The following is a 23,386-nucleotide window of genomic DNA, read 5'->3' on the forward strand; positions in this document are numbered from 1 at the left end:
TAGTTAGTGAAAGTAAGTAATTATTACAATGAATGATTTTAGGATGTAAAGTATTGCCATATCTATTTGTAATAGGTATGGAAATTTGAAGGATTATAAGGGAACGGAAAACGCACTTTTTTAATCTGCTTTCATCATCTAAATATTGTATATAAAGTGGTAGACTTTCAATTTATCACTTTTTTTTTAATATCAATTAAACACACCTTAAATTGAATGTTTTTGTGACTTCCTATATGAGAAGTGAACCGCATGTCAATACTCGCGAGAGTTGATCTATGAGTAATAAGCTAACTGATGAGCTATTATAATAGTTGGTTTCAGAATTTGGTTTTGTGCATATTTTGTTAAGAGAGAGCTGAGAATTTAATAATATTTTAATTAAACTATAAATTCGAACTTAGAATTTCTCATACAGTATTGAACTCTTTTAACCATTTGAGCAGTGTTATCTTAATATATATATCATATATTATTTAAAAGGAGAGTATTTGCAAGAATGTCTAAAATATTAAAATAGTTTTTTCAATGTAGAGAAAAGGAAGAGGAAGATAAATTGCCGGTATATGATGCTCTTTTACTGAAATATGATTATGCAAATACGTAAAAAGGAAAAGACAGTGATCTAAGAGTGTTTTCAATCTGTCCTTACTTGTGTTTACGATACTCAGCTACTTAGAAACTTAAATATAATACTAAATATATTTATATTTAAAAGCCGCTGAGGATAAAATGAACCCAATCTTATATTTAAAATTTAAATTATATTAAATATGTAAAATAAATATTTGGGAGGGCTGATGTCGTAAAAACGAAAGCTCTTAATAGTTCAGACTTAACAGGAGGGGTTAGCCCCGCACGCACCGCACTGCAACAGGCCGTTCCGGTGGACCGGTTGTTTCGTGATTTCCTTTTTCGTTTTCCCTCGCAAAATCTTCCCGATTACAAACCCACTTCCTCTTTCTTTTCGTTTTCCCTCCTGAGTCATACCCACTCCGATCACCTCTCCTTTTCTCCTCCTTTCTATCTCTTCGTAGGCTGTAGCTCTGCGAAGGCGCCATGGAGACTGAATCGAGAGATCCAGGCATGGCATCTTGCGGCGCATCGCCACCTCCATCTTCGAGGCTGAAACCACGGCTATTCATCAAGGAGATGGTGTTACGAAACTTCAAATCATACGCCGGCGAGCAGCGGATCGGCCCCTTCCACAAGGTTCTTTTCAACACTGACCTTTTCTTCTTCTTTCTCCTAATGCCTCTCTTCCCTCTCCTCCCTCTCTCTCTCTCCAGTTCGGCTCTAAATCGCGAACTCCTAACGGAGAGGGCTCTTCCTTTTCCCCCTTTTGTTTTCTTGTAAATTTTCTCTTTGTGCTTTCTTGAGAGTGCCATCGATCTCAAACGTTTGCTATTTATGTCTATTTTCCTGGTGATCGATCGAAGTGAAACCCTACGATCTGCATCTCTTGATAATTTTCAGTTTTATTTAAGAAAAAAAGAAGATATTTTCTGCAGAGCTTCTCGGCAGTTGTTGGCCCTAACGGGAGCGGAAAAAGTAACGTTATAGATGCTATGCTCTTTGTGTTCGGGAAGCGGGCGAAGCAGGTAAATCCTCCATCACTTCTTACAACGATTCACTAGAACGAGAATAGATCATATCAGACTATACTTCTTCTCTCTTCTCTAAATCCTTTTTTGAAATTCGAGAACATCTTGTCTCGAGTTTTAGGCTAGTTTAGGCAATTCGAAGAGTGAAAAAGAGAAGAAAAGAAAAAAAAAAAGGGAAGGAAAAGAAAGATGCATAATTTATGAAGTATTTAGAACTCAACATAGCTTAACTATACTTTAGTTTAGCAAATAAGCTGACGGTTCTTTTCAATGTAGATGCGCCTGAATAAAGTATCAGAGCTGATACACAATTCTAGCAACCACCAAAATCTGGACAGTGCGGGGGTTTCTGTCCATTTCCAAGAAATTGTTGACCTGGTATGCTTGCATATTATTCACCATCTCTTATCAACTGCAGAGTGTGATTCTTGCAGCCTTATCAGGATGATGGAACCTACAAGGCTGTGGAGGGCAGCGACTTTGTTGTTACAAGAATTGCTTTCCGGGACAACTCCTCAAAGTACTACATCAATGACCGTGCAAGTAATTTTACTGAAGTCACCAGAATGCTGAAAGGAAAAGGAGTGGACCTGGACAACAATAGATTTCTCATCCTCCAGGTTTTAAAGATACTCTCAAGAACACATGAATTTTGTTGTAATTCTTTGTTTTACTTGTAATACATATCATTGAGAATTTTAGAATAGAACCGTGATTAGTTAGTTAGGTTAACTTTTTTTTTCTGGTTGATATGCTTCACTCCATTCTTGTTCCAAAATTGCTTTTGCCAGGTTATTAGTCTGTCAGATGAGTCATGATTATCCAATAATAGGATATATCTATTTGCTTATTATACCATCCCAGTTCTTATGCTCACATGATTGCTTTTCAGGGTGAAGTTGAGCAGATTTCGCTAATGAAACCAAAGGCTCAAGGGCCTCATGATGAGGGCTTCCTAGAATATCTAGAGGATATCATTGGAACAAATCAATACGTGGAAAAAATAGAAGAAGCATATAAACAGTGAGTTTATTTATAAATATTCTCCAACATTTTCACTGTTATTTTGTTCAACTTGTAGTTCTGGTGTTTCAGTACAATATCAGGCTACATACAGTGTAAGAGCAGTAATAATGTTATATTGTGATGGTTGTATTATAAATGATCTGCGCACTGAAACTTTGCATATTTGTGTTTGGTTATTCAAGAAATATCCAATACAAATGTGGGGCTTATTTCAGTAGATACAAATAATTTAAATATTAATGTGCTCCATTATAACTAGGAGATGGTGGATCACTAGGAAAAGGAAAGGACATGTTTTCATGCCTTTTTTGATATTCAAAATGCAAATTAGACTGTTATCAGAAGTATGCATAAGTATATCTAACACAATCACTGACTGAGAATGTCTATATAGTTGCATCACAAAATTGTGATTTTCAAAGCTAAGTTAATTGAGCTAGGTCATTTTAACAATGCACACCATTCCCACACTCAAAATTAATATATAGCCCGACATAGACAGCCAATTATAGCTACCAACCACTTTACTTTTGTAGAGAACAGGCCCTGATTTTTTTTTTTCAATTACTTTTCAAGCTGTAAATATTGATTTTGTCTGTTGGAACCAAAGAATGGGATGCATTTATATACTTTGTTGTATCAGAGCTGATTTTAACTGACCATTTGTGACATGGAGAATTATGACAGAGAAAATTGATCAAGTATGATAATAAAAGATATAAGCTTTCCTTTTGAAGTAGTCATGGAGGTCAACATGTTGGATGAGTCAAGGTCTGGGCTTATTGGAGCTGGATTTTATGAGTATATGTTGATTTTGGTTATTCTTCCCTAAAACTTCTACAGTCAGTACGTTGTCACGGTAGTGTTGAATTCAAACCTGATAAAGAGGATGGCCAGAATTGAGAGCGAGATATTGTTTCCTTTTGATATTTGTTTCTATTATGTGAAAACTAGGAGTGGTTTTTTGAGAAAGATGACAGTTATTTAAAATTCAAGACTTTTGAGGTTCTTAAAGGCTCCAGATTGACGTGGATATACAAAATTATTGTCCATTCAGTGATGCTAATAATGAACGAACAAGAAAATGCACATATTATATCATAACAACTCTGAATTTCTTTCATATCACCTTTTTGGTAATCACTTTTGCTGATGCTAGTGAAAGTAGAAATTTTTTGCCCTTTACCAAGTTTCGTTTTCCCCTCATTATGAGATACTGTTCTTTTAGGCTTGAGCTCATCAATGAAAAGCGTTCTGCAGCAGTGCAGATGGTAAAATTAGCTGAGAAAGAAAGAGGGAGCTTAGAGGTGCATGTTTGGTTTGCCAATGCCGTATTATTTCCCTTTGTTTGTTATATTAGACAGTTCTTTTATACTCTGTTCTGTAGAATGTCAAAAACGAAGCAGAGACATACATGCTGAAGGAACTATCATTTCTTAAATGGCAAGAGAAGGCTACTAAATTGGCTTCAGATGATGCTGCTTCCCACATTATTGAGTTGCGAGAAAATGTGTCAAATCTAGAAGCAAATCTCACAAGTGAAAGGTCTTTTGTATCAGAGATGCACTTCTCTTTTATCTGAATCTTGATGATGTCCTGGCTGATAACTTTGTTCTTACCTCAGGGTGAAGATTCAGGAGAATACCAAGTCGTTGAAAGAACTTGAAGCTGTATATAACAAATATTTGAAAAGACAGGAGGTATAATTTTAAGGGGGCAGTATCAGTAGTATTGTCAGATTTTAATCTTGTTTCTAAATGTTTTGCATCTGCATGTTAACTTATGAGCATACTCACCTCAGCAAATTCCAAGGAATCTGAAACAATTCATGAGTTGCCATTTCTTTTAATTGCCGATGCTTTTCTTCACTTGGTCAGTATTTTGTCTATTAGTGACTGTCTTAGTGTAGGTCGTACAGGGAAAATGTTATGCCTGATTTGTCAGATTATCAAAGAAGTATTTTGGTGTGCACATTATCCGATGTGCAGATAGCAGGTCAGAAAACCAAATGAACGATCATAAGGTTGCAACTTTTAGTTGAGTGAAGTGTGGAAACATTAGCTTCATATATTATCTCAGATTCTCCTTCCTAAATGTTTTATAGAATAAGATTATTGTGGTTATTTTCTCGAATGGAAGCATTATAAATGGAACTTTGTTGGCACATTGTGTCAAAGTAAACAATAAACCAGGACAAATTAGAATTGCTGCAATGAAACTCTATTTGTACAACATGAGTTATTGCAGTTGAATGAAGTTCGCCTACTTGTCGAGCAGATTAAGACCATCTCATCTACCAGCTTTATTGTCAGACTAATCAATATTTAATGTCTTTTACTTGGCTACAATTATTCAAGGCAGTTCTTCTATATGTTTCACAGCTGTGCAACATCTGGTGCTCTAGTTTTTTTTTTTTTTAAAATTGTACTTGTTTTAATAATGTCCTAATTTTGCTGTATTCTTAATACAAGCCAGTACTTCTTGATCCTCAAGTAAATAGGCTGAGGTTTTTGAAATTCAGATGCTTGTTTCTTTGTAAGAAAGCTTTTATACGTTACATTGTCCACCCAAATTGTTGTACATATTCCATTTAATTATTTAAAACTTGTTCAATTAATCTTCTTCTCTAGACTTAACTTTCACTTGCAACTGGTAGAGATATGCAAAAGCAAACTGTTAATAGTGAAAACACTTACCTGATTATGGTTTAGCACAATTGCACAAAGCATGCCGGTTTGATTAATTTAAATACTGCGGACATTGGTTTTGAGAATAAGCTTTCACTACTGTTGCAGGTATATATATCTGCAGTTCTACTGTTTCAACCTGTGACCTCCATGTAAAAAAAACTTGTTACTATGCTTGATAATCATTTGATCCAAAAAATTACGCTGTTAGACAATGGACTGATAATACATATTATCCATTTGACATGCTCTGTCACGTTCAACTTTGAAATGCCACATGTGGATAAATGTTAGTCAAGAGGATGTGTACGTGGATAGATGATGGATAAAAAGATATGCGGTCTCTTCAAAGTGCACCAAAATGGGTAATAAAGAATAGGAATTAAATGGGGCTTGATAAGGTTTGAACTCAAGCTCTTGAAAACTTAGATCTTTTACCAAGTTAGATAACCAATCGAACACCACCTACCAAACTAACAATCTCTATAATGCTTTTAACATCTATAACACCACCTACCGAACTACGAAACACATTTACACCCTCCTAGCAACATGGTTGTTATCCTTTATTCAATACAATGGTGGCTTTTATTTTTTTTTTTGTTGCTTCAGGTACTTTTCTAGAGTATTAAATAAATATATTTCAACTCACAGTTCATTGAAGATCTTAATCCAATTCTAAATTCCCCATTTGATTATTAGTGTGATAATTACTTTTGGATGGTTTCATTGTTCAAATGTTCAGGAACTTGACACTGATATGAGGAATTGTAAGGAACAGTTTAAGGAGTTTGAAAGGCAGGATGTGAAATATCGAGAAGATCTAAAACACCTGAAGCAAAAAATTAAAAAAGTAGATGACAAAGTTGGAAAGGTATGTAAAGTTTTCTTTATGACCTACTGAAAATGTTAGCATCTGAAGCATATTTCTACCACAGGATACATCTAAACTTGATGAATCTGTGAAAGAGATAGAAGAATCATCAATTCTCATTCCAAAACTTGAGGAAGAGATACCCAAACTGCAACAGCTCCTGCTTGAGGAAGAAAAAATCTTGGAAGAAATTAAGGAAAGCTCTCGAGGTGATATGATGAAGATGATACCTATTTCTTATATACTTTAGCTATCTTTTCCCTTTCCATAAGATGAGATTTTTTATTTCTGTAATTCCCTTTCTGCTTTACTAAACTGCAGATGAAACTGAGAGGCATCGTTCTGAGCTTATTAAAGTCCGAGCAGAACTGGAACCCTGGGAAAACCAACTGATCAAGCATAAAGGAAAACTTGATGTTGCATCTGCTGAAAGCAAACTTTTGAAAGAAAAGGTGTGCCTTTTTATGTGTTTGACTTGTTGGAAATTGACTTATATATTTAGAGAATAAGCAAAAAGTGTAGTAGCAGAAGTTTTTTTTTCCCATTTCAGTGATCATATTCAAGTAAACATTCTCAACATACATATCTCATTTCCTTACAGATGAAGTACCTTATTTACCAAGTTTATCCATTTAATACTTTGGTTGTGCTGTCTTTGTTCTGCTCTGACTGATAACAATTTGCTTCAGCATGCTAGTGGTCAAGCTGAATTTGAGGATGCACAACAACAGATGGACGCTATAGAAAAGAATATTGAAATAAAGATGGCACATGTCGGGGAGATTCAAGGTAAAATAGAGAAAAACCAGCTTGAAGCAATGGAAGCTCGTAAACTGGAGCAGGTATATGCTTGTGTCATAACCATATCTTTTTATGCTACATAGAAGGATGGACAGATTTAATAGTAGCTAGGATGTTTCACAGGAATGCGTAAAGATGGAAGAATCACTTATTCCTCTTGAGCAAGCAGCTAGGCAGAAAGTTGCAGAGATCATGTCTACTTTGGAATCAGAAAAAACTCATGGGACTGTTCTGAGAGCAATTCTGCAAGCTAAAGAATCCAAGGAGATAGATGGAATTTATGGGCGATTAGGTGATCTTGGTGCAATTGATGGTGAGAATTTTTATAATGTTAGTAGTGCTACACACAATCAATGCTTCTACTGATTTTATTTGAATTTTTATTATTTTGTTTCTAAAGATTCTTTATTTATATTAGACTCTAGTTGTTACTAAAACTAAAACTTCTTTTGTTTTTTGCTTGGCAAAGCATGTCACAAAGAAAGTTCACTGTTTCTGCTGATATCTTTCTGTTTCTGCCAAAGCAGAGTGCTCTGGACCGGCACTATAGAGCATTTAAAATTTTGATTTTTTTCAACCTAAAAATGAGTTTTAAGAAAGACATTGAAACCTTATGGCTTTTGGCAAAATTGTGAGATTGTAAATCATCATCATCATAAACATGAGTGAACAGTGACATGGATTTCAGTCGAAAGAGTGATGGGTTGATGTCAGATTGTTTTTAGTTTTGTGTGCATGGTGTATGCTGGTGTATATGTGGGTGTGGGTGGTTGGGGATTGTATATGTGAGTGTATATGTGCTGTAGTGGTGTAGTGAAATTTCGAGGGAAACAAGTTAATATACTTGTTGTTCACTTCTATAGATAGCTGTTTGTCAAATTGATCACCTGGATCTTTTCAGCAATCAATCATTATTACAGTTTGATCTGCTTAGTTTGCTGCAGCATATTTGTTGGAACTAAGGCTTGTTTTCTTCTCTCCTTTTTCAGCAAAATATGATATAGCCATATCAACAGCATGTTCTGGGCTTGAATATATTGTTGTTGAGACAACAGCTACTGCTCAAGCATGCGTTGAGTTACTTCGGAGAAAGAATCTTGGCATTGCTACTTTCATGATATTGGTACTGCTCCATATGATCTAGTTAATGCTGCCATTACAATAACTCTGTATGTTGTCTTCCTTTTTCATGCTAGTTGGTAAGCTGTTTGTATATCAGCAAACATTTGGGCTCTTAGTATATTGACATATTTTAATTCTGAAATTTGAAAACTAACTCTTTTCTGGTTTCTTATTCAAGAAATTTGTTCAGAAGTTCGGCAAAGTTTCAAATCTTTTTTCTGTGATTTTGGTGCTAAACTTATGTCCTATGCTCATCATCGTACTTCATACTAAGCTAAGATTTCTATTTTAACGAGTCACGTTGAGAATGCTTCTCAATCCAGTATCTGCAGTGTTTCTACCTTTCTCTGATGGGCATTTGCTGCCCCATCGACTATAGATTAGCATGAAGTTTCTGCATATGTGCTCATGAGAATTTCTGCTTTCCTTTATTCTTTAGGTCTGTCTGGTCTTCATTTTGTTTTCCTCACACCAGGTTGTCTCCACATATCCACTATATTTCTCTTTGTTTGATAGCACTATGAATATAGTAATATGTTAAAATCAGCATGTTTTGGCATAGAAGTAAGTTTAGATGCCTTTTGGCTTGGTCAGATAGCTTCCTTGCTTGCTCAGTATGCCTATTGGTTTGGTACCATTGTCCTGTGAAACCTGTTGAAGCAGCACATATTCATTATCTACACATTTGTCAATAATGTTGATTTTTGTGGTGCCCTGCCATGCCAAGTATAGCTCTCATGGGATGTTTTAATGCAGGAAAAACAAGTAGACCATCTTCACAAGCTGAACGAGAAAGTGCGAATTCCTGAAGGGGTTCCACGCCTTTTTGATCTGGTTAAAGTTAAAGATGAGAAGATGAAGTTAGCTTTCTTTGCTGCCTTGGGTAACACTGTTGTTGCCAAAGACCTTGATCAGGTTAGATTTTTCACAGTTGCAGTAGTTTCATATTTTCCTTAGGTGGTGCATAATGATTGTGGATTTGTCTAATTCCGGACTTCTGAAGGAGTTGATATCCTCTAATATAAAAGAAGTGCATTTAGCCTGGAGGAATTAGATCATCTGCTGCCCCTACTGCATGAAATTTCTTGCAATCGAGGTGCTTAGCAGCCCTTTACCGGCACTCAAATCAGGCGGTAGTTAAAGTACAATGTTAAACAAGAACTTTTAATTGATATGGCATCCCAACACAGGCTGCCAGATCTTCAAAAGCTTTGAAGGTCTGCTGATGATTTGCTGCCTTAATTTAGCTACTTGGAGTGATTTGTGTGCTACCTTACATTTCAGCGGCTCACAGGTTACCCATCTGGGTTGATGAAACCTTGGATGCTTGCTTACTTCAATCTGTGGTGAACATACATCACCTCAGTTGATCTATCGATTTGTTTCAATATATTATACAGAACATTGTTTGAGGGCTAAATATTTATGAAAGTATCTGTCACTAATTTTTTGAAAATTTTTAAAGCCTTTTCCCTCTGTATTGTTAGGCTGCCAGAATTGCTTATGGTGGAGACAAAGAATTTCGACGTGTAGTAACACTTGAAGGTGCACTTTTTGAGAAGTCTGGTACAATGAGTGGTGGTGGAGGCAAGCCTCGTGGTGGTAAGATGGGTACATCTATCAGAGGAAGTGTTTCAGCAGAAGCTGCTGTAAATGCTGAAAAGGAACTAGCTGAACTGGTTGACCAACTCAGTAGCTTACGCCAGAGAATCAGTGGTGCTAGAAAACAGTATCAGGCTTCCGAAGATGCTAAATGCCATCTTGAAATGGAATTAGCAAAGTGCCAGAAGGAGGTGGTACTCTGCTCCTGACAACAGTAGATATCTTACATTCTGGTTTTCTTGTGTTTTGTTTTACTTTCTATGATATTTACACTTCCATCTCTCTCTTCTTTATACAGATAGAGAGTTTGAATGCACAATACAGTTACAATGAAAAGCAACTTCATTCATTGGAAGCTGCATCACAACCAAAAGATGATGAGCTCCACAGATTGAAGGAGCTGGACAACATTATATTTGCTGAGCAGATAGAACTAGAAAAGCTTGTGAAATGCTCTGGTAAACTGAAAGATAGAGTAAGTGGTTATACCGAGATCCCATCTCTGTTTTTGCAATCCCAGTCTGCTCAGAGAAGGATATTAACCTCAACTAACATGGGCAAAATTTGTGCTAAAGCTTGTCCTTTTCATGTAGTCTCATCACATATCTGCTTTCGTGATGTTTGATATGTAATGTATTCTTTCTATAAATGAAAGAATGTATTGGATGACCTGCATTTGATTAATTTCTTTGCCTTCGATGTTATTACCAGGCATCTGAACTTCAGAAGAAAATTGAAAATGCAGGTGGAGAAATGCTTAAGAATCAGAAATCGAAAGTCATGAAGATCCAATTTGTGAGTATAATTTGTGTTGAATTATCCTGAAAGCTTTGTTTCTAATCCTGGTAGTCTCTTATCAGGATATTGATAGAACTGGTACTGAAATCAACCGTCACAAAGTTAAGATTGCTACATGTGAGAAATTGGTAAAAAGATTGACGAAGGGGATTGAGGAGTCAAAGAAAGAAAAAGAAGCTCTCATTGAGGAAAAAGAGAAGATGATGTCTATTTTCAAAGAGATAGAGCAGAAGGCATTTATAGTTCAAGAGAACTATAAAAAAAGTCAAGAGGTTTGCAATTTGATTTTGATAACTCAACTTTGAAATTGAAACAGTGAATAGATGGTTGTTTATTTGTGCATAATTTCTGATAGTATTTTGCTGACTATAGCTCATTGACAAGCATAAAGATGTTCTTGATGATACAAAGGCAGAATATAACAAAGTAAAGAAAACTATGGATGATCTGCGTGCAGCTGAGGTTCTCTTTGTTTCCTCTTTTATTGTTCCATAGTAATCTTTTGATACTGTTGATCATTTTACTCTGAGTAAACTCTAACCTTTGCCTATATGCAGGTTGATGCCGAATACAAATTGCAAGATATGAAGAAGCTCTTTAGGGAGGGGGAGATGAAGTTGAAGGCACTCAAAAAGAGGCTTGATGATATACAGATGAATCTTAGCAAACACATGGATCAGTAAGTCCAAATTTTCTTAATTCAACTGTGCAAGCTGGTATTGTTTTTGTAATGGTTCTTTAATCAGAATTCTATGGCAGCAGAATTCAGAATGATGCAATTGAACCTGAAAAACTTCAGGCTGCGTTGAATGATGAGTTAGTAAATGATAATTGTGGTATGAAAAGAGCAATGGAAATGGTTGCATTGCTGGAAGCTCAGCTGAAAGACATGAATCCAAATCTGGATTCAATTGCAGAGTATGATCCTTATGAATTGTTTGTTTTTTCTTACAACTATATTTTCTTTAAATGCTTATTTCAATCCCTTGGTTAATTCAGATACAGGAAAAAAACCCTTCTGTATAATCAACGTGTGGATGAATTGAATGCTGCAACACAAGAGCGTGATGATCTTAAAAAGCTATATGATGGATTGAGAAAGAAACGGTTTGTGCCTTTCTGCTTATTTTGGTATATTGTAAGCATATGGCCATCAATGTATGCTTGATATATTTCTGCTGCAAAGTATTCTCACACCTTAAAATTCTCGGGTCTTTAGGTTGGATGAGTTCATGGCAGGATTCAACATAATATCTCTGAAGTTGAAAGAGATGTATCAGGTTAGCTGAGGGCCTTCCCACATATTCTGTTTGCATGTATTAGGATATTTTATCATTTGATCATTATTTTTCTGATTAGCTAAAATGGTTGGAAACTTTGTAGCTTTTTTATAGCTTGCATAGCTGAGTACCTTGGAATAACTACAAGAATTTCCTACTTACCAATTTTATACTTTGTAAACCATATGTATGAGTACAATTTGGACCGCAGATGATCACTCTCGGGGGTGATGCTGAATTGGAACTCGTTGATTCCTTGGATCCCTTTTCAGAAGGCGTAGTTTTCAGTGTCAGACCCCCAAAGAAGAGCTGGAAGAACATTGCTAATTTATCAGGTGGTGAGAAGGTAATTGCAGCAGTCATGCAGATATTGCTAATATGTTGCACATATTGCTGGCACTACTATATGGCAATTGTGCTTATATAGCTTTCATTACCTTACGGCATCAAACTAAACCTTAGAATGATAATATGACTATCTTCCTGGTGATGCCTTCCATTCTTCAGATTGTTCTTTTACTGATAGGATGCTAGCTAGCATAATTCAAAGATTTTGGGTCTGCCTGTTTACAAGTTATTGAAGAGTAATAGCCCTTTACAAATCTGCAAAAAACTTTGTACATGTTGGCATGAAAATAATAAGGACTATCTATTATAACAGATAATTTTGCTGGGTCCTGTCTTTAATGGGTAAAGTGATCCATACTATTCTGGACATCTTTTTATTTGGGTGCAGAACTTAATAAAAATCTGTAATGTTTTACGACTGGTTTAGTAGTAACATTCACTATATTATGCACCTTTATTTAATTCAGCTTGAAGATGTTTGAAACAAATCTCTTGCAGACACTTAGCTCACTAGCTCTTGTATTTGCGCTCCATCATTACAAACCTACTCCTTTGTATGTTATGGATGAGATAGACGCTGCTTTAGGTAAGTTAGCTTCATTTTCGTTTACCTTTTCTTTTCTTTTCCATTTTCTATACTTTTTGCTATATTCGATAATTTTGTTGCAGATTTCAAGAACGTCTCTATTGTGGGACATTATGTGAAAGACCGAACGAGAGATGCCCAATTCATTATAATTAGGTATGCGTGTTCTGTGCTATACTAAAGGTTGATAGTTGTTTCAATTTTGCATACGCTTGCTAACTTACCTCTCTAAATACATCTTGATGCAGCCTTAGAAACAATATGTTTGAACTAGCAGATCGACTTGTTGGCATTTACAAAACAGACAATTGCACTAAAAGTATTTCCATCAATCCGGGAAGCTTCGTACAGAGTGGGAAGGCTGCTTAAACATGTTTTTAGGATCCAAGTGTGATCCTCTAGTGGGCAAGTAATTTATATGTTCCTCACTTGGAATCAAGTTGTATAATAATGTATAATTTTTATTTACCGTGCAAGTGTAACTTCTCATAGAAAACAGTGAAACCACAAGAGTTCATATGGATGAATTGCCTCAAGAGATGTGAATATATGAATTATGATCTTTGCACCACTTTTTGTTGAGAATATTAGAACTGGTAGGCAGCATTGTTATGTAGATAGTTTATGATCGAAGTATTCCAAGCATACGTTTCCTTTTATCATAAGGGAATAATGCACCCAAAAGCATACTAAGGTGGGGAGTGTTAGGGAAACTGAGATATCAGATTATTATTGGCTAATTAGTGAATTATTGCCTCCGTCAACAGATGGCATACAACTGTTTGAAATAAAAAAATTGGAAGTTGGTCAAAGACTGAAAAAGTCTCTTCACGGAAATCAAGCATTCAACCTGATGCTTAATCATACATGTTTGAGCTATCTCCATAAAATCTTGACGCAGTAAAAATGAAAGGATAAACATATTTAAGGAGTAACAAATCGGACGCTCCAAATCATGAATTCCAGATGACGATTATAATACACGTAATAAGCATAATTCAACTCCACCAAAACAGAAGATCAAATCATTTATAATCAAGATAATAACTAGGAAAAAGTAATAGAATGTGTTGGCCACGGTGTATACTACGATAGTACATGCTCAATGAACAAGTATTTCTCAAAAAAAGAAAAAGAAAAATGATTACTTGATAGGAAGAACATGACCATTAGAAACATGGCCCGACCTGCCGGATTCGAACCGGCCACCAAGGACTTGGCAGAGGATACCACTCCTCTGCAGTCCAACACTCTTCCAGCTGAGCTAAGGTCGTACACATCGACAAATAGAAGAATTCTATGGAGCAACTTAAGTACCAGTTAAGATATTACATACCTCAGAACCTGTTTCAAAATCAGTGGGCACTGTTCATCTTTTGGATAGCTCAAGATCTGGCAACATTCACGAACACAAGTTCACTTGCATGCCCTAGAACATGATATGCTCTATAGAAATTAAATAGAAGAGATCTAAGATAACCCAGGATTAGCAGAAAATGACAAAATTGAGAATATTTGAGCCCACCAGACACTGAAAAAGTACCGACATAAGTAAGCCAAATGCTTATTTACATAACTATAGGTCATGAAATATGGGAAAATGCAGAAGCTTCAAATTTGCTGTGTGAGTAGTTGGAAAACAGACGAACGTTGGTGCTGAGGGACATTAAACACAGGATAAAGATAATGGACTTATACTGTTCATTTGGCAGATGAGCAATTTGCTTTCCTACTTTTAGTGCAAAACTCTTTCACTTTTGGTGGGTATATTGATAAGCTATCCAAACATAACCAACTCTTACAAGCTAGTGGATTTAAAGAAGCATATCTTCATATATGCCGTCCTTTAAGGATGCTACGCTAATCGAGCTTTCAATAAACAGATGCCATTTCAAATAATTAACTCGGTGTTGATTGATTTTGGTTGCTGCAGTAGACAATTGGTGTTCTGGTGACTAACAGTGCTTTCTGTTCCAATTTTTCCTAACAAAGTTTAATCATCAATAATGCTGGGGAAAACTAAAGATGAAACAACGTACCAGAAAAATATGCAAAATAGTTGTATGCAAATCCAGCAGTTACTGTACCTGCAGTTACATGGAAAAAGAGAGAAAAGGCAGTGTCCACATAATCAAGAAACAAATCATGTGCTAAGGGCAGATAAATTATCAGTGTACATCAAGCTTATAATGAATGAATGGAGACAACTGCAGACTCTAACCTAGAAAGTAAAGAAATATGATAAGCAAATGCTAGTAAAGATGACTGGTCAGAATACAACCAACAGAAGTAGAAAAGCCAAAGGAAGATCACACTAGCACATCTTTAATACATCACACTGTCATAACACTGATCAACATAATGCATCAAGACTCATAGATGATAGCCTGACTAATACACTTATAAACCTTCGGGCCAGTGAAACTTGAGATGGATGGGAACTTAGGCTACTACATTCTGCAATTGACCATAGTAATTTAGCAGTTTGTACCAAATGTTTTGAATGAATGAAATTCAACAAAGTATGTATGTTCAACACATTTTTCTGAGTTGCACCTATAACCATTCAATACTTAGATAGACTTAAAAGTAAAGCAAATAAGAACCCAGAAAAGAAATGACATTTTGTCATGGACATGGCCATTGACATTCTAACCTCACATTGGCACATTTTGCGAACAAGAAGCTCATTATGTGTTACGTGATCTGAACATGTCGGCACATGACCTGAAGAGTAGAGACCAACAAGGGTAGGTATTAAATGGTCATACATGACCTAAACACATTATTGCATTATAGTTATCTACTTGATTTGACAATTAATAATAAGAGCTGATATCTAGAATATTTCTGTGGCCAATGGACAGCTTCTGGTTATTGACAAGTCAGGGAATCTAAAAATCAAAGAATTGACAGAAAATAATTTCATGTACTTAACATTTGGTAGACACATGGAAGTTTTCTACCATATGGAGAAGTGAATCAATTTTGCATGAGTATAAATTGTTTAACTAAAAACACCAAATATTGGAAGAGATGATAACGACAAAACTTAGTAGCAGAAAACTATCTCCAAGAAGAAATTAAAACAATCCAACATTGTTGTAAATATCAAGTTAATTTATCTTAATTATCGTCTATTAATGCATATTATGTGAAGATTCAGAAAACAAGTAACAAAAGGTCATGTGATTATTGGTGTGTCCATTTATTTTCTTGTGCTAAAAATTTTTGGCTACTTTTCAATTCTATATCATTTTGCAATACTATAAGACCTAGATCAAACTTCTACCTTTCTTTTGTACCATTGTTAATAAATTATGCACATACTTGTGACATCATAAAAGTAGTATATAGGATCGGAAAACATTACTTTTCCTTTCAAGAATGCACACATATAACTTCATTTCTTTTATCTTTTTTTGATATCTTCTTTAATTCTCGTGTTTTGATAGGGCTTATTATTACATCGACAGAAAAAGCAATTGAGTGAACAATAAATAGAAGGCTATTTCTATGATGTCCTAACTCCTAAGGTTGCTACATCCAGTTTGACAAGTGCTAACACCTCATCAAGTTGAGACAATAAACTGTAAGATTCTTTTCGCTGATCCATGACACTCATTTAGGGTTGCATATTTCCTGATATGGCTTATTCCTTCATTCAAGTACTAAGTTGAAGATGTGTTACTCAGGATCCTGTCTTGATTATCTCAAAGCAGAAGAGGTTTCAACTTGCAAGGGGTTATTAATTGAACTATTCCCAAATGGAATCCTTTAAAAGTCTATGTTTCAAGTATCTTTGACTTTGATTTCTTTCAAATTATGAACATAGCCACTTGCTGATAAACCATAAAATGTTATAAAATATAGGATCCATTTTTGACCTTTGAAACACTACTTTGACATTCTCATGCAGTCATAGGCTTAGGCCAGGTTCCAAATCTCAGTATTTGTTTCAGTTCCAATTTGCATGCTTAACCTCGGTTATTCCACTTTTACATGTTTCAAAATTCAACTTAAAAATTCCCATATTGGTAAAATTTCTGTTATATTTTGATGCATAAATGTTCCTGCTGCAACAAGCTACATTAGTTTCTTGTCATTCCTATTGTAACAAATTTTTTTCTTCCCAACTTTATTTCATATCTTTCAAAAGTCTAATACATTATTCTTTATTTCTTGCCTGTATATGACTATAAACCACCAAAAGAACTAATGCAGTGATGACTCACTTGAATACTACACATGGTCCAAAGGGATTAATCTTTTGAAGACTTCAAGATCTTTTAGTTTTCACTTGCATTACTTCTGAAAGATCACAAATGGCAGGTCAACTAAAAACTCTTACATATCTAAGAGACCATCAACTAAAAATTAACTAGATCACCCAGACAGATAAGGCCATAAAATCTTCCTAAAAACTTGCATTAATATGGATATACATTGAACAGGTAACATCTTGACACTTGATTTAACAAAAAGGGTAAATTTCAAATTATTACAATAATAACCTTATGATATAAATTATCCCATTATTTGATTAAATATGAATCTTCTACCATATTTTTAAGATGATTATAATTTTTCATTCATGCATATATTTAATGAGAGGTATATTCTGATAGTATGATAATAACTAAGATTGAGGCTTGTAATCTTAGTGCAAAGATAGAAGAGGTTGAAAGTGCATTTTATTTTAAAATGCGAAGAATATGATACAGTGAGTAAATTTAATGGAAGGAAAAGGGCAATTTTTAATTTTGATACTAATTATGATGGAAATTTTTTTTAGCATTACTGATTCTTGTATGAAAGTTTTAGTCTCATCAGTTAGATGAGACCAAATAGTAGGAACAAAAAAATCATTTCTTCTCGGCCACCAATAATATATTAATGAACTCCATTGGGTCTCATACTATTGACAAATAAAATGTATTGATTGTTATCATGTATAAGAGCATGTTCTGAGCCAACACAAAAAGCTGTCTTGTTCATCATCTTACTCGCAAAAGTATATGAAGTTGATTTATAATTATTGTGCTTGGGGCCAAAATTTAAGGATGCATAACATGGATATCCAAGTATCTGTACTTAATTTGTAGCAAAACTAATATATTATTAATGGATATATTAGTGAGGAACATTGTGGTTTCTTGGTAATTATTGATGATGACATGACAAAATGCTGCTCTATTGTGCCAAAAAAGGGAGCTAAAAACTGAAAGAGAGATGCATAAATTCAATTATTATATTCTACTTAAAAGCTATATTAAGCTTTCAATCAGCTCTATAGAAGTTAAATGATTACTTACAACATATGAAAAACGCATCATCAACATGAGTAACATCCACATGAGTGCATTTATTGGATGTGTTATCACATTTTATAGAACAATGTACTTGTTAAACACTGCCACAGCTTCACTATAATTGCCTTGGCACTTGAAATGCAAAGAGCCAAATCCCATGTTGATGCCCAAAGAAAAAAATAAATAAATATAGACAAGACAGTATATTTTCCTCTCAATAAATCATGACACTTTTTAACAGTGGAATAAGTGTTAATAAGTGGTGAGTCATCAGAAGAAAGGCGCAGTAATATAGGGAACCAAACTGTCAGACCATGATAAACTATTAGATCCAATGGTCAATTTGGCAATGCCAGGTCCCATAATAAAGGATCAAGTAGCTAATGATAAGTGATGGAAAAACAATGACGAGCTTTATACTTTCCTCAGGTATTATAATGGCTAAACTAAATACTAAACTTTGCAATTGTAGACCTTTACTGTTTTTGTTATATATAATATATAAATAGCCATAAAGAATCAAGTAGATAGTGATAAGTGATAGTGAAACAATGACAAGCTTCAAATGACTCACTTGCAACAATGCCAATGCTTTTCTCTACAACCAGATCAGGACAACCAAAGAAAATGGAGCCCAGAGAGCATCTTGCAGTTATTCAGATAAATATTCATGTTATTCACTGTTCTATAAAAATTCGAATGGTTTGAAAGAGTTGAGACGAGTAAGGAATATAACATTTCAATCATAGATTTCTCAGCTATTATGATGGCTAACTTAAACTTTGCAATATTATATCTTTAGTGTTTTTAAGTTATATATAATATATAAATAGCCATAGAGGGATGATTCTTCATTCATTCCCTTCCCTCCCCCCACCCCCACCCCCCCCAAAAAAGTATTGAATATTTCAGCATTAAAACTTGCATCAATCCCTTCTTGTCTTGTCTGGCAAACCAACTACTTGTGCTACGATCACACAATTCAATATAACTAGTTAACATTTGCAAAAAAGAAAATGAAATTCAATCAGAGTTTCAAAACTTCCATAACTGCCTCTCCAGCATTAACCTGAAAGAGATCCCCAGAAGATTTAGGTTGAGTCCCTGCCTAAGTCAAACCAAGAGGGTCTTGCCATAAGGACGAAAGCTTAGCAGAAACGATTACTTGCTGATGTGCTACCTGATCAAATCTAAATAGGGGGAACAAAAGGATAATTAAAAAGCAGAGCAGCTTGTCATAAGACAGAAAAAGATGGACAAAATTTGAATACAACTGACCTCTATTCATATGAAATCCTTCATTTCCTACTAAACCAAAGTCACTGATGTCCAATTATCTACATGAAAAGGGAAAAGAATCAAAAGAATAAATTTAGTGTTAAATAAAACTATAACATCTAGCAACAAATACAAGAGCCTAAAAGACAAATCCTAAATCTTGGTTCCACTCTCAAATTGTCCAAAATAGCAACTACATTTTTTCAACATCTTTGCTAAATTTGAACTGATATAAGAGACATAATAGGTGATGACAAACATAACCAACTTAGATGATTCAAGTCTAGACCCCAAACTTGCATCACGAAAGGAGCAGAAATAGAGGTGGTCGATCAAATTCATAGAAATGAATGCAATTTTGGTACTAATTAAATGTTTCACAAAGAAATATTGTACCCCACAACCCATTCTCTCAAATTTCTTCAGTATTTAAACAAAAAATTCTGATTTCGACACATCTAGCTTTCTGCCTCGCTGGTTGGCCCCATCACATCGATGACTAACTAGAACGAGTGGCTCTTTGAAGCCACCTGCTTCCATGCCAACATACTATAGCTAGTGGGCAATTGAAGAGGCCCGACACTTGAAGAGCAGGAAGATGAGGCGGACAAGCTAGCTAAAGAAGCCGCCCTCCACCACCATGTCAACATTTAAACCATCAATGCACTCAACTCCTAATGTGCCTTCCTACTATGTAATGACAATGTGGACCGTGAGGTTGCCACCCCACCCTGTCTCTCCTAGGAACACACGTCAATCTCTCAATGTTCTACTCCTTGGGGGCTCCACCAGGCCCTATGCCTCTCTTTTTACCTTAAAATGAACTGGGAATTGCTCAAGCAATTTGCCCCTTCTTGATTCTCCACCCCTTTCATAGTTCAAGAAGGCAGCATGTGAGGCCTTTCCTCCTTCCCACGGATCGAAATGAATAAAAACTAGATAAAGAAAAAGTAGTGGTAAAATCATATTGATATCCATATTATCAAATATGGATACGAACACGGATAGTAAATTTAACTATCATATCCTTGAAGTATATACACAGATACATATTAGATGTTGAAGTATATTTGTATGTGTTTTATGATCCATAAGAACTTATGTTATTACTAAAATTGATAGCATAACTAGTAAGTCCCCGTTCACTTTAGGAATAACATTTTTTTTAATTTTGAAATACAACTCTTTATTCTAGATTAACAGCTAAACACATAATAACTCCATTCTAGAATACAAACACTATTTATTAATATTACATTTTATACCACACTAATCTAACCACTAATTTTTCCTTCATATCTATTTTATCAACCTATTTTATATCAAGTCAAAGAGTATTCATAGCAATTTCATAAAATGGTTACAAATATAATAATAATAAAAAAGGCACACGTGCACCCCGTTCCCTCTCCCTCACTGTTACGCGACGAGAGGAGTAGCTGCAATTTTATCAACTAACTTGACCGGTTTCCAAAGCAAAACCGAAAATTTTCTTATAAATCAAAACTCTAACCCTATTTCTTCTTCATACGTCGTTACCTTTTCTCTCTCACTCTTCTTCCTTATCTTGTCGAAGCTTATGTCATAGGATCGGACTGCCAGAGCATTATTAGAACAATCACAGACCATCATGCACCTCTAACCCTATTTCTTCTTCTTATGTCGTTACGTTTCTCTCTCTCACTCTTCTTCCTTATCCTGTCGAAGCTTATGCCATAGGATCGAACTGCCAGAGCATTATCAAAGCACTCACGGACCATCATGCACCTCACAGTTCAGTCCCCTACCACCCATGATATTTAATTTGGATTAATAGAATAGTTAGTGTGTACTTTCATTTTGGGGTGTTTTGGTTTCACAAGGGAAATATGCCTGCCAACAATTTCGGGTAGTTGTCGCTCCATCACTGGAAGCTTCGTGTCTTTGGCATCGTGTCGTACCTTCCATGGAAACTCTCGTGGCCTGGATCACCGTCGAATGGGAAATTCCCAACCATCAGTAGAGGAAGGCTTCGTTTGTCACCGATCGACCTCCTTTCTCCTTGAGCAAGTGGCTGCGGTGGTGAGGGGCCATTGGGTGCAGTCGGTGGATCGCCAAAGACGGTGATGGTTAATGGATTACATTCCCCTTTCGTTGAGAATCCTCGTAGAGGATGAGTCGGGCTTGTGTTCAACTAAGCTCACTCCTTTTATATTTTGGGTTTTGGGTCGGGTTTGGTTGGGTTAGGAAAGACCCAACCCAAATCAATAATCTAGCTGGGTTGCAACTGCAGCCCAAACCTAGTTTAATCTTTAGGTTTGGGCCATGGGCCCAACCGCAGCCCAAGCCTAGTTCAATCTTTAGGTTTGGGCCTTGGGCCCGACTCGTTAGTTAGGTTTGGGCCTTGGGCCTTGGGCCTTGTGGTCTAGCTACAGCCTAACCAAGTCCTTAGAATAGATTTTTATTTAAAAAATTATGATGGTTAAATTTAAATATACTATTTATTTTTTATTAAAGGTGGTTATTCTCCTTAACGCATGGACTAGAGGATCATTTCACCTAGACTCAGGTGAATGGATTCACTCACATCTTTATTTGTCTTGTAATTCGTGCTTTTTTTTTTACCAAATCACATATTTTTCTATGTGCAAATTGAATATTATACTTCAGTAAGCAAATTAAATATCATGTTTCGTGAGCAATATAACTTAGTGCATTGCTATACTTCACGCAAATAGCAATTTTACGACCATGATTATTAGTAGAAAAATATACGTGATATCCGCTATAACTTAGAGAATAATCCCGGTATAGATTGCTTGCAACTTTCCGTGATGACTCAAATCTACCCGATAGTCTAAAGGAGTCTTATTTTAGATAACCGTGGTGATTTTCTTAGGTGACTCTAGTCGGGTTAGTGTCAGATTAGATCAAAAGACTTTCTGTAATTACTAATATCTTTTAACGGTTAATGAAAAAGATATGGTACATTTAACACATAGTGACACCTCATGGTAACTCTTAGGAGAAGAGACATAGTACATTTATCACATAGTGATACTTTCCAATGACCCTAATCAGATCAATTATGAGAAAAAAAACCCAAGCATCATTTCGATATAACTTCTAATTGATGTGGATCCATAGAGCATTGACTAAATTGAGATATGACATTATTAATGTTGAGAAAATTTTAGTATATTGAAACAAAGCATGTTATAAGATGACTTGCATTATTATTATGTGTCATTATTGTTATTGTTGTTATAAGTATGCTTAGTGAAATTATTTATATCGTTGGACTTAGATTTATTTAAAGTTATATCTACAAATTTTGGATCTATTTGGCTTTTGAGTGAATTTCACTCATTGAGCTCTAGTTGTTAGACTTATAAGGCCCCTCTTCTAACATTTCAAGTATTGGCTAGCATGGCAACTCAGCAAGATGTACCAAGGCCTTTACCTCCACTTAGGATTTACCTTTTTATCTTTTAGTTGTCTTAGTTTTTATGTTCTAAAATATGTTATTTCAATTTGGTTCGAGTCACATTACCATTGACATTTTTTGGAGTTAAATATGCATACTAAATATGTCAAATATATTGAGGTACATGGCCACTCATAATTCTGATTTTGAACTGTGACAATAAAGGTCATTCTACATGATCTCATACATGTAGCCTCGCCCAATCGTCTTCCTGACCAATGTCCCATCGCTGCTATCAATGTTGATCGTGTCCAACCCTCTAATCGAGTTGCCTTTCTCATAAGGAGTTTGTAGATGCCTTCTGTTGTTGCTTTTGTAGCCTAGTTGGGTGAAGTGTGCTCCACCGTGGCAGACAACCACAACAAGTGTGCTCCTCGCTGTCTATTGCCTATGTCGACAATTCTCCACCTTGTGTGGGTCCCATGGAACCTAAGGGTCACTCCGATGGGCTGATGTGAGCCATCAACGACCGCAAATCACTGACAAGCTCTTCCCTTGCCATGATCCGATGAAAATGATGCGATTGGGATCTAAAAGAGTTGGTGCAGCCCAAACCCCAAGTTGGGTTTGGGTGAGATCTATGGTTGGGTTTGATAGGTACC

The 23,386-nt window shown here is 35.5% G+C and overlaps 2 protein-coding genes across 3 annotated transcripts in view; one reads left to right on the plus strand and one right to left on the minus strand.

Moving 5' to 3' along the window:
• Positions 1-890: 890 nt before the first annotated feature.
• LOC140777596 (structural maintenance of chromosomes protein 4) lies at positions 891-13,313 on the plus strand. The gene is made up of 28 exons (XM_073121812.1): positions 891-1,212; positions 1,512-1,601; positions 1,881-1,982; positions 2,048-2,224; positions 2,497-2,627; positions 3,859-3,937; positions 4,018-4,175; positions 4,255-4,330; positions 6,063-6,191; positions 6,256-6,400; positions 6,513-6,643; positions 6,881-7,033; positions 7,116-7,305; positions 7,982-8,115; positions 8,871-9,029; positions 9,602-9,907; positions 10,015-10,191; positions 10,428-10,511; positions 10,577-10,786; positions 10,887-10,976; positions 11,072-11,193; positions 11,277-11,432; positions 11,514-11,621; positions 11,734-11,794; positions 12,006-12,140; positions 12,641-12,728; positions 12,812-12,884; positions 12,977-13,313. Exons 1-28 carry the CDS (start codon positions 1,060-1,062, stop codon positions 13,095-13,097), a joined length of 3,738 nt encoding a protein of 1,245 aa, XP_072977913.1. The 5' UTR covers positions 891-1,059; the 3' UTR covers positions 13,098-13,313.
• A 212-nt stretch (positions 13,314-13,525) lies between these two features.
• LOC140778370 (histone-lysine N-methyltransferase ATXR7) overlaps positions 13,526-23,386 on the minus strand; it is a 32,931-nt gene continuing 23,070 nt past the window's right edge. Inside the window, exons 17-20 of one of the 2 annotated variants that reach the window (XM_073123045.1) lie at positions 19,319-19,377; positions 19,110-19,230; positions 14,768-15,455; positions 13,526-14,120 (exon numbers count right to left, since the gene is read on the minus strand). The gene's annotated coding sequence lies outside the window, so the exon portion shown is untranslated. The remainder of the gene's footprint in view (positions 14,121-14,767; positions 15,456-19,109; positions 19,231-19,318; positions 19,378-23,386) is intronic. The other variant, XM_073123046.1, reaches the window with a different exon arrangement.

The sequence above is a fragment of the Typha angustifolia genome, chromosome 15, assembly GCF_048772165.1.
Source record: "Typha angustifolia cultivar Huaian chromosome 15, ASM4877216v1, whole genome shotgun sequence".
Classification (NCBI taxonomy): Eukaryota; Viridiplantae; Streptophyta; class Magnoliopsida; order Poales; family Typhaceae; genus Typha; species Typha angustifolia.

What these genes read in the sequence shown, in the direction of transcription:
- LOC140777596 (XM_073121812.1), top strand. Translation starts at nt 1,060, where the DNA reads ATGGAGACTGAATCGAGAGATCCAGGCATGGCATCTTGCGGCGCATCG. An exon ending in TCGGGAAGCGGGCGAAGCAG is followed by an intron (nt 1,602 to 1,880) that starts GTAAATCCTCCA and finishes TTTTCAATGTAG; the next exon opens with ATGCGCCTGAATAAAGTATC. An exon ending in AATCTGGATTCAATTGCAGA is followed by an intron (nt 11,433 to 11,513) that starts GTATGATCCTTA and finishes TGGTTAATTCAG; the next exon opens with ATACAGGAAAAAAACCCTTC.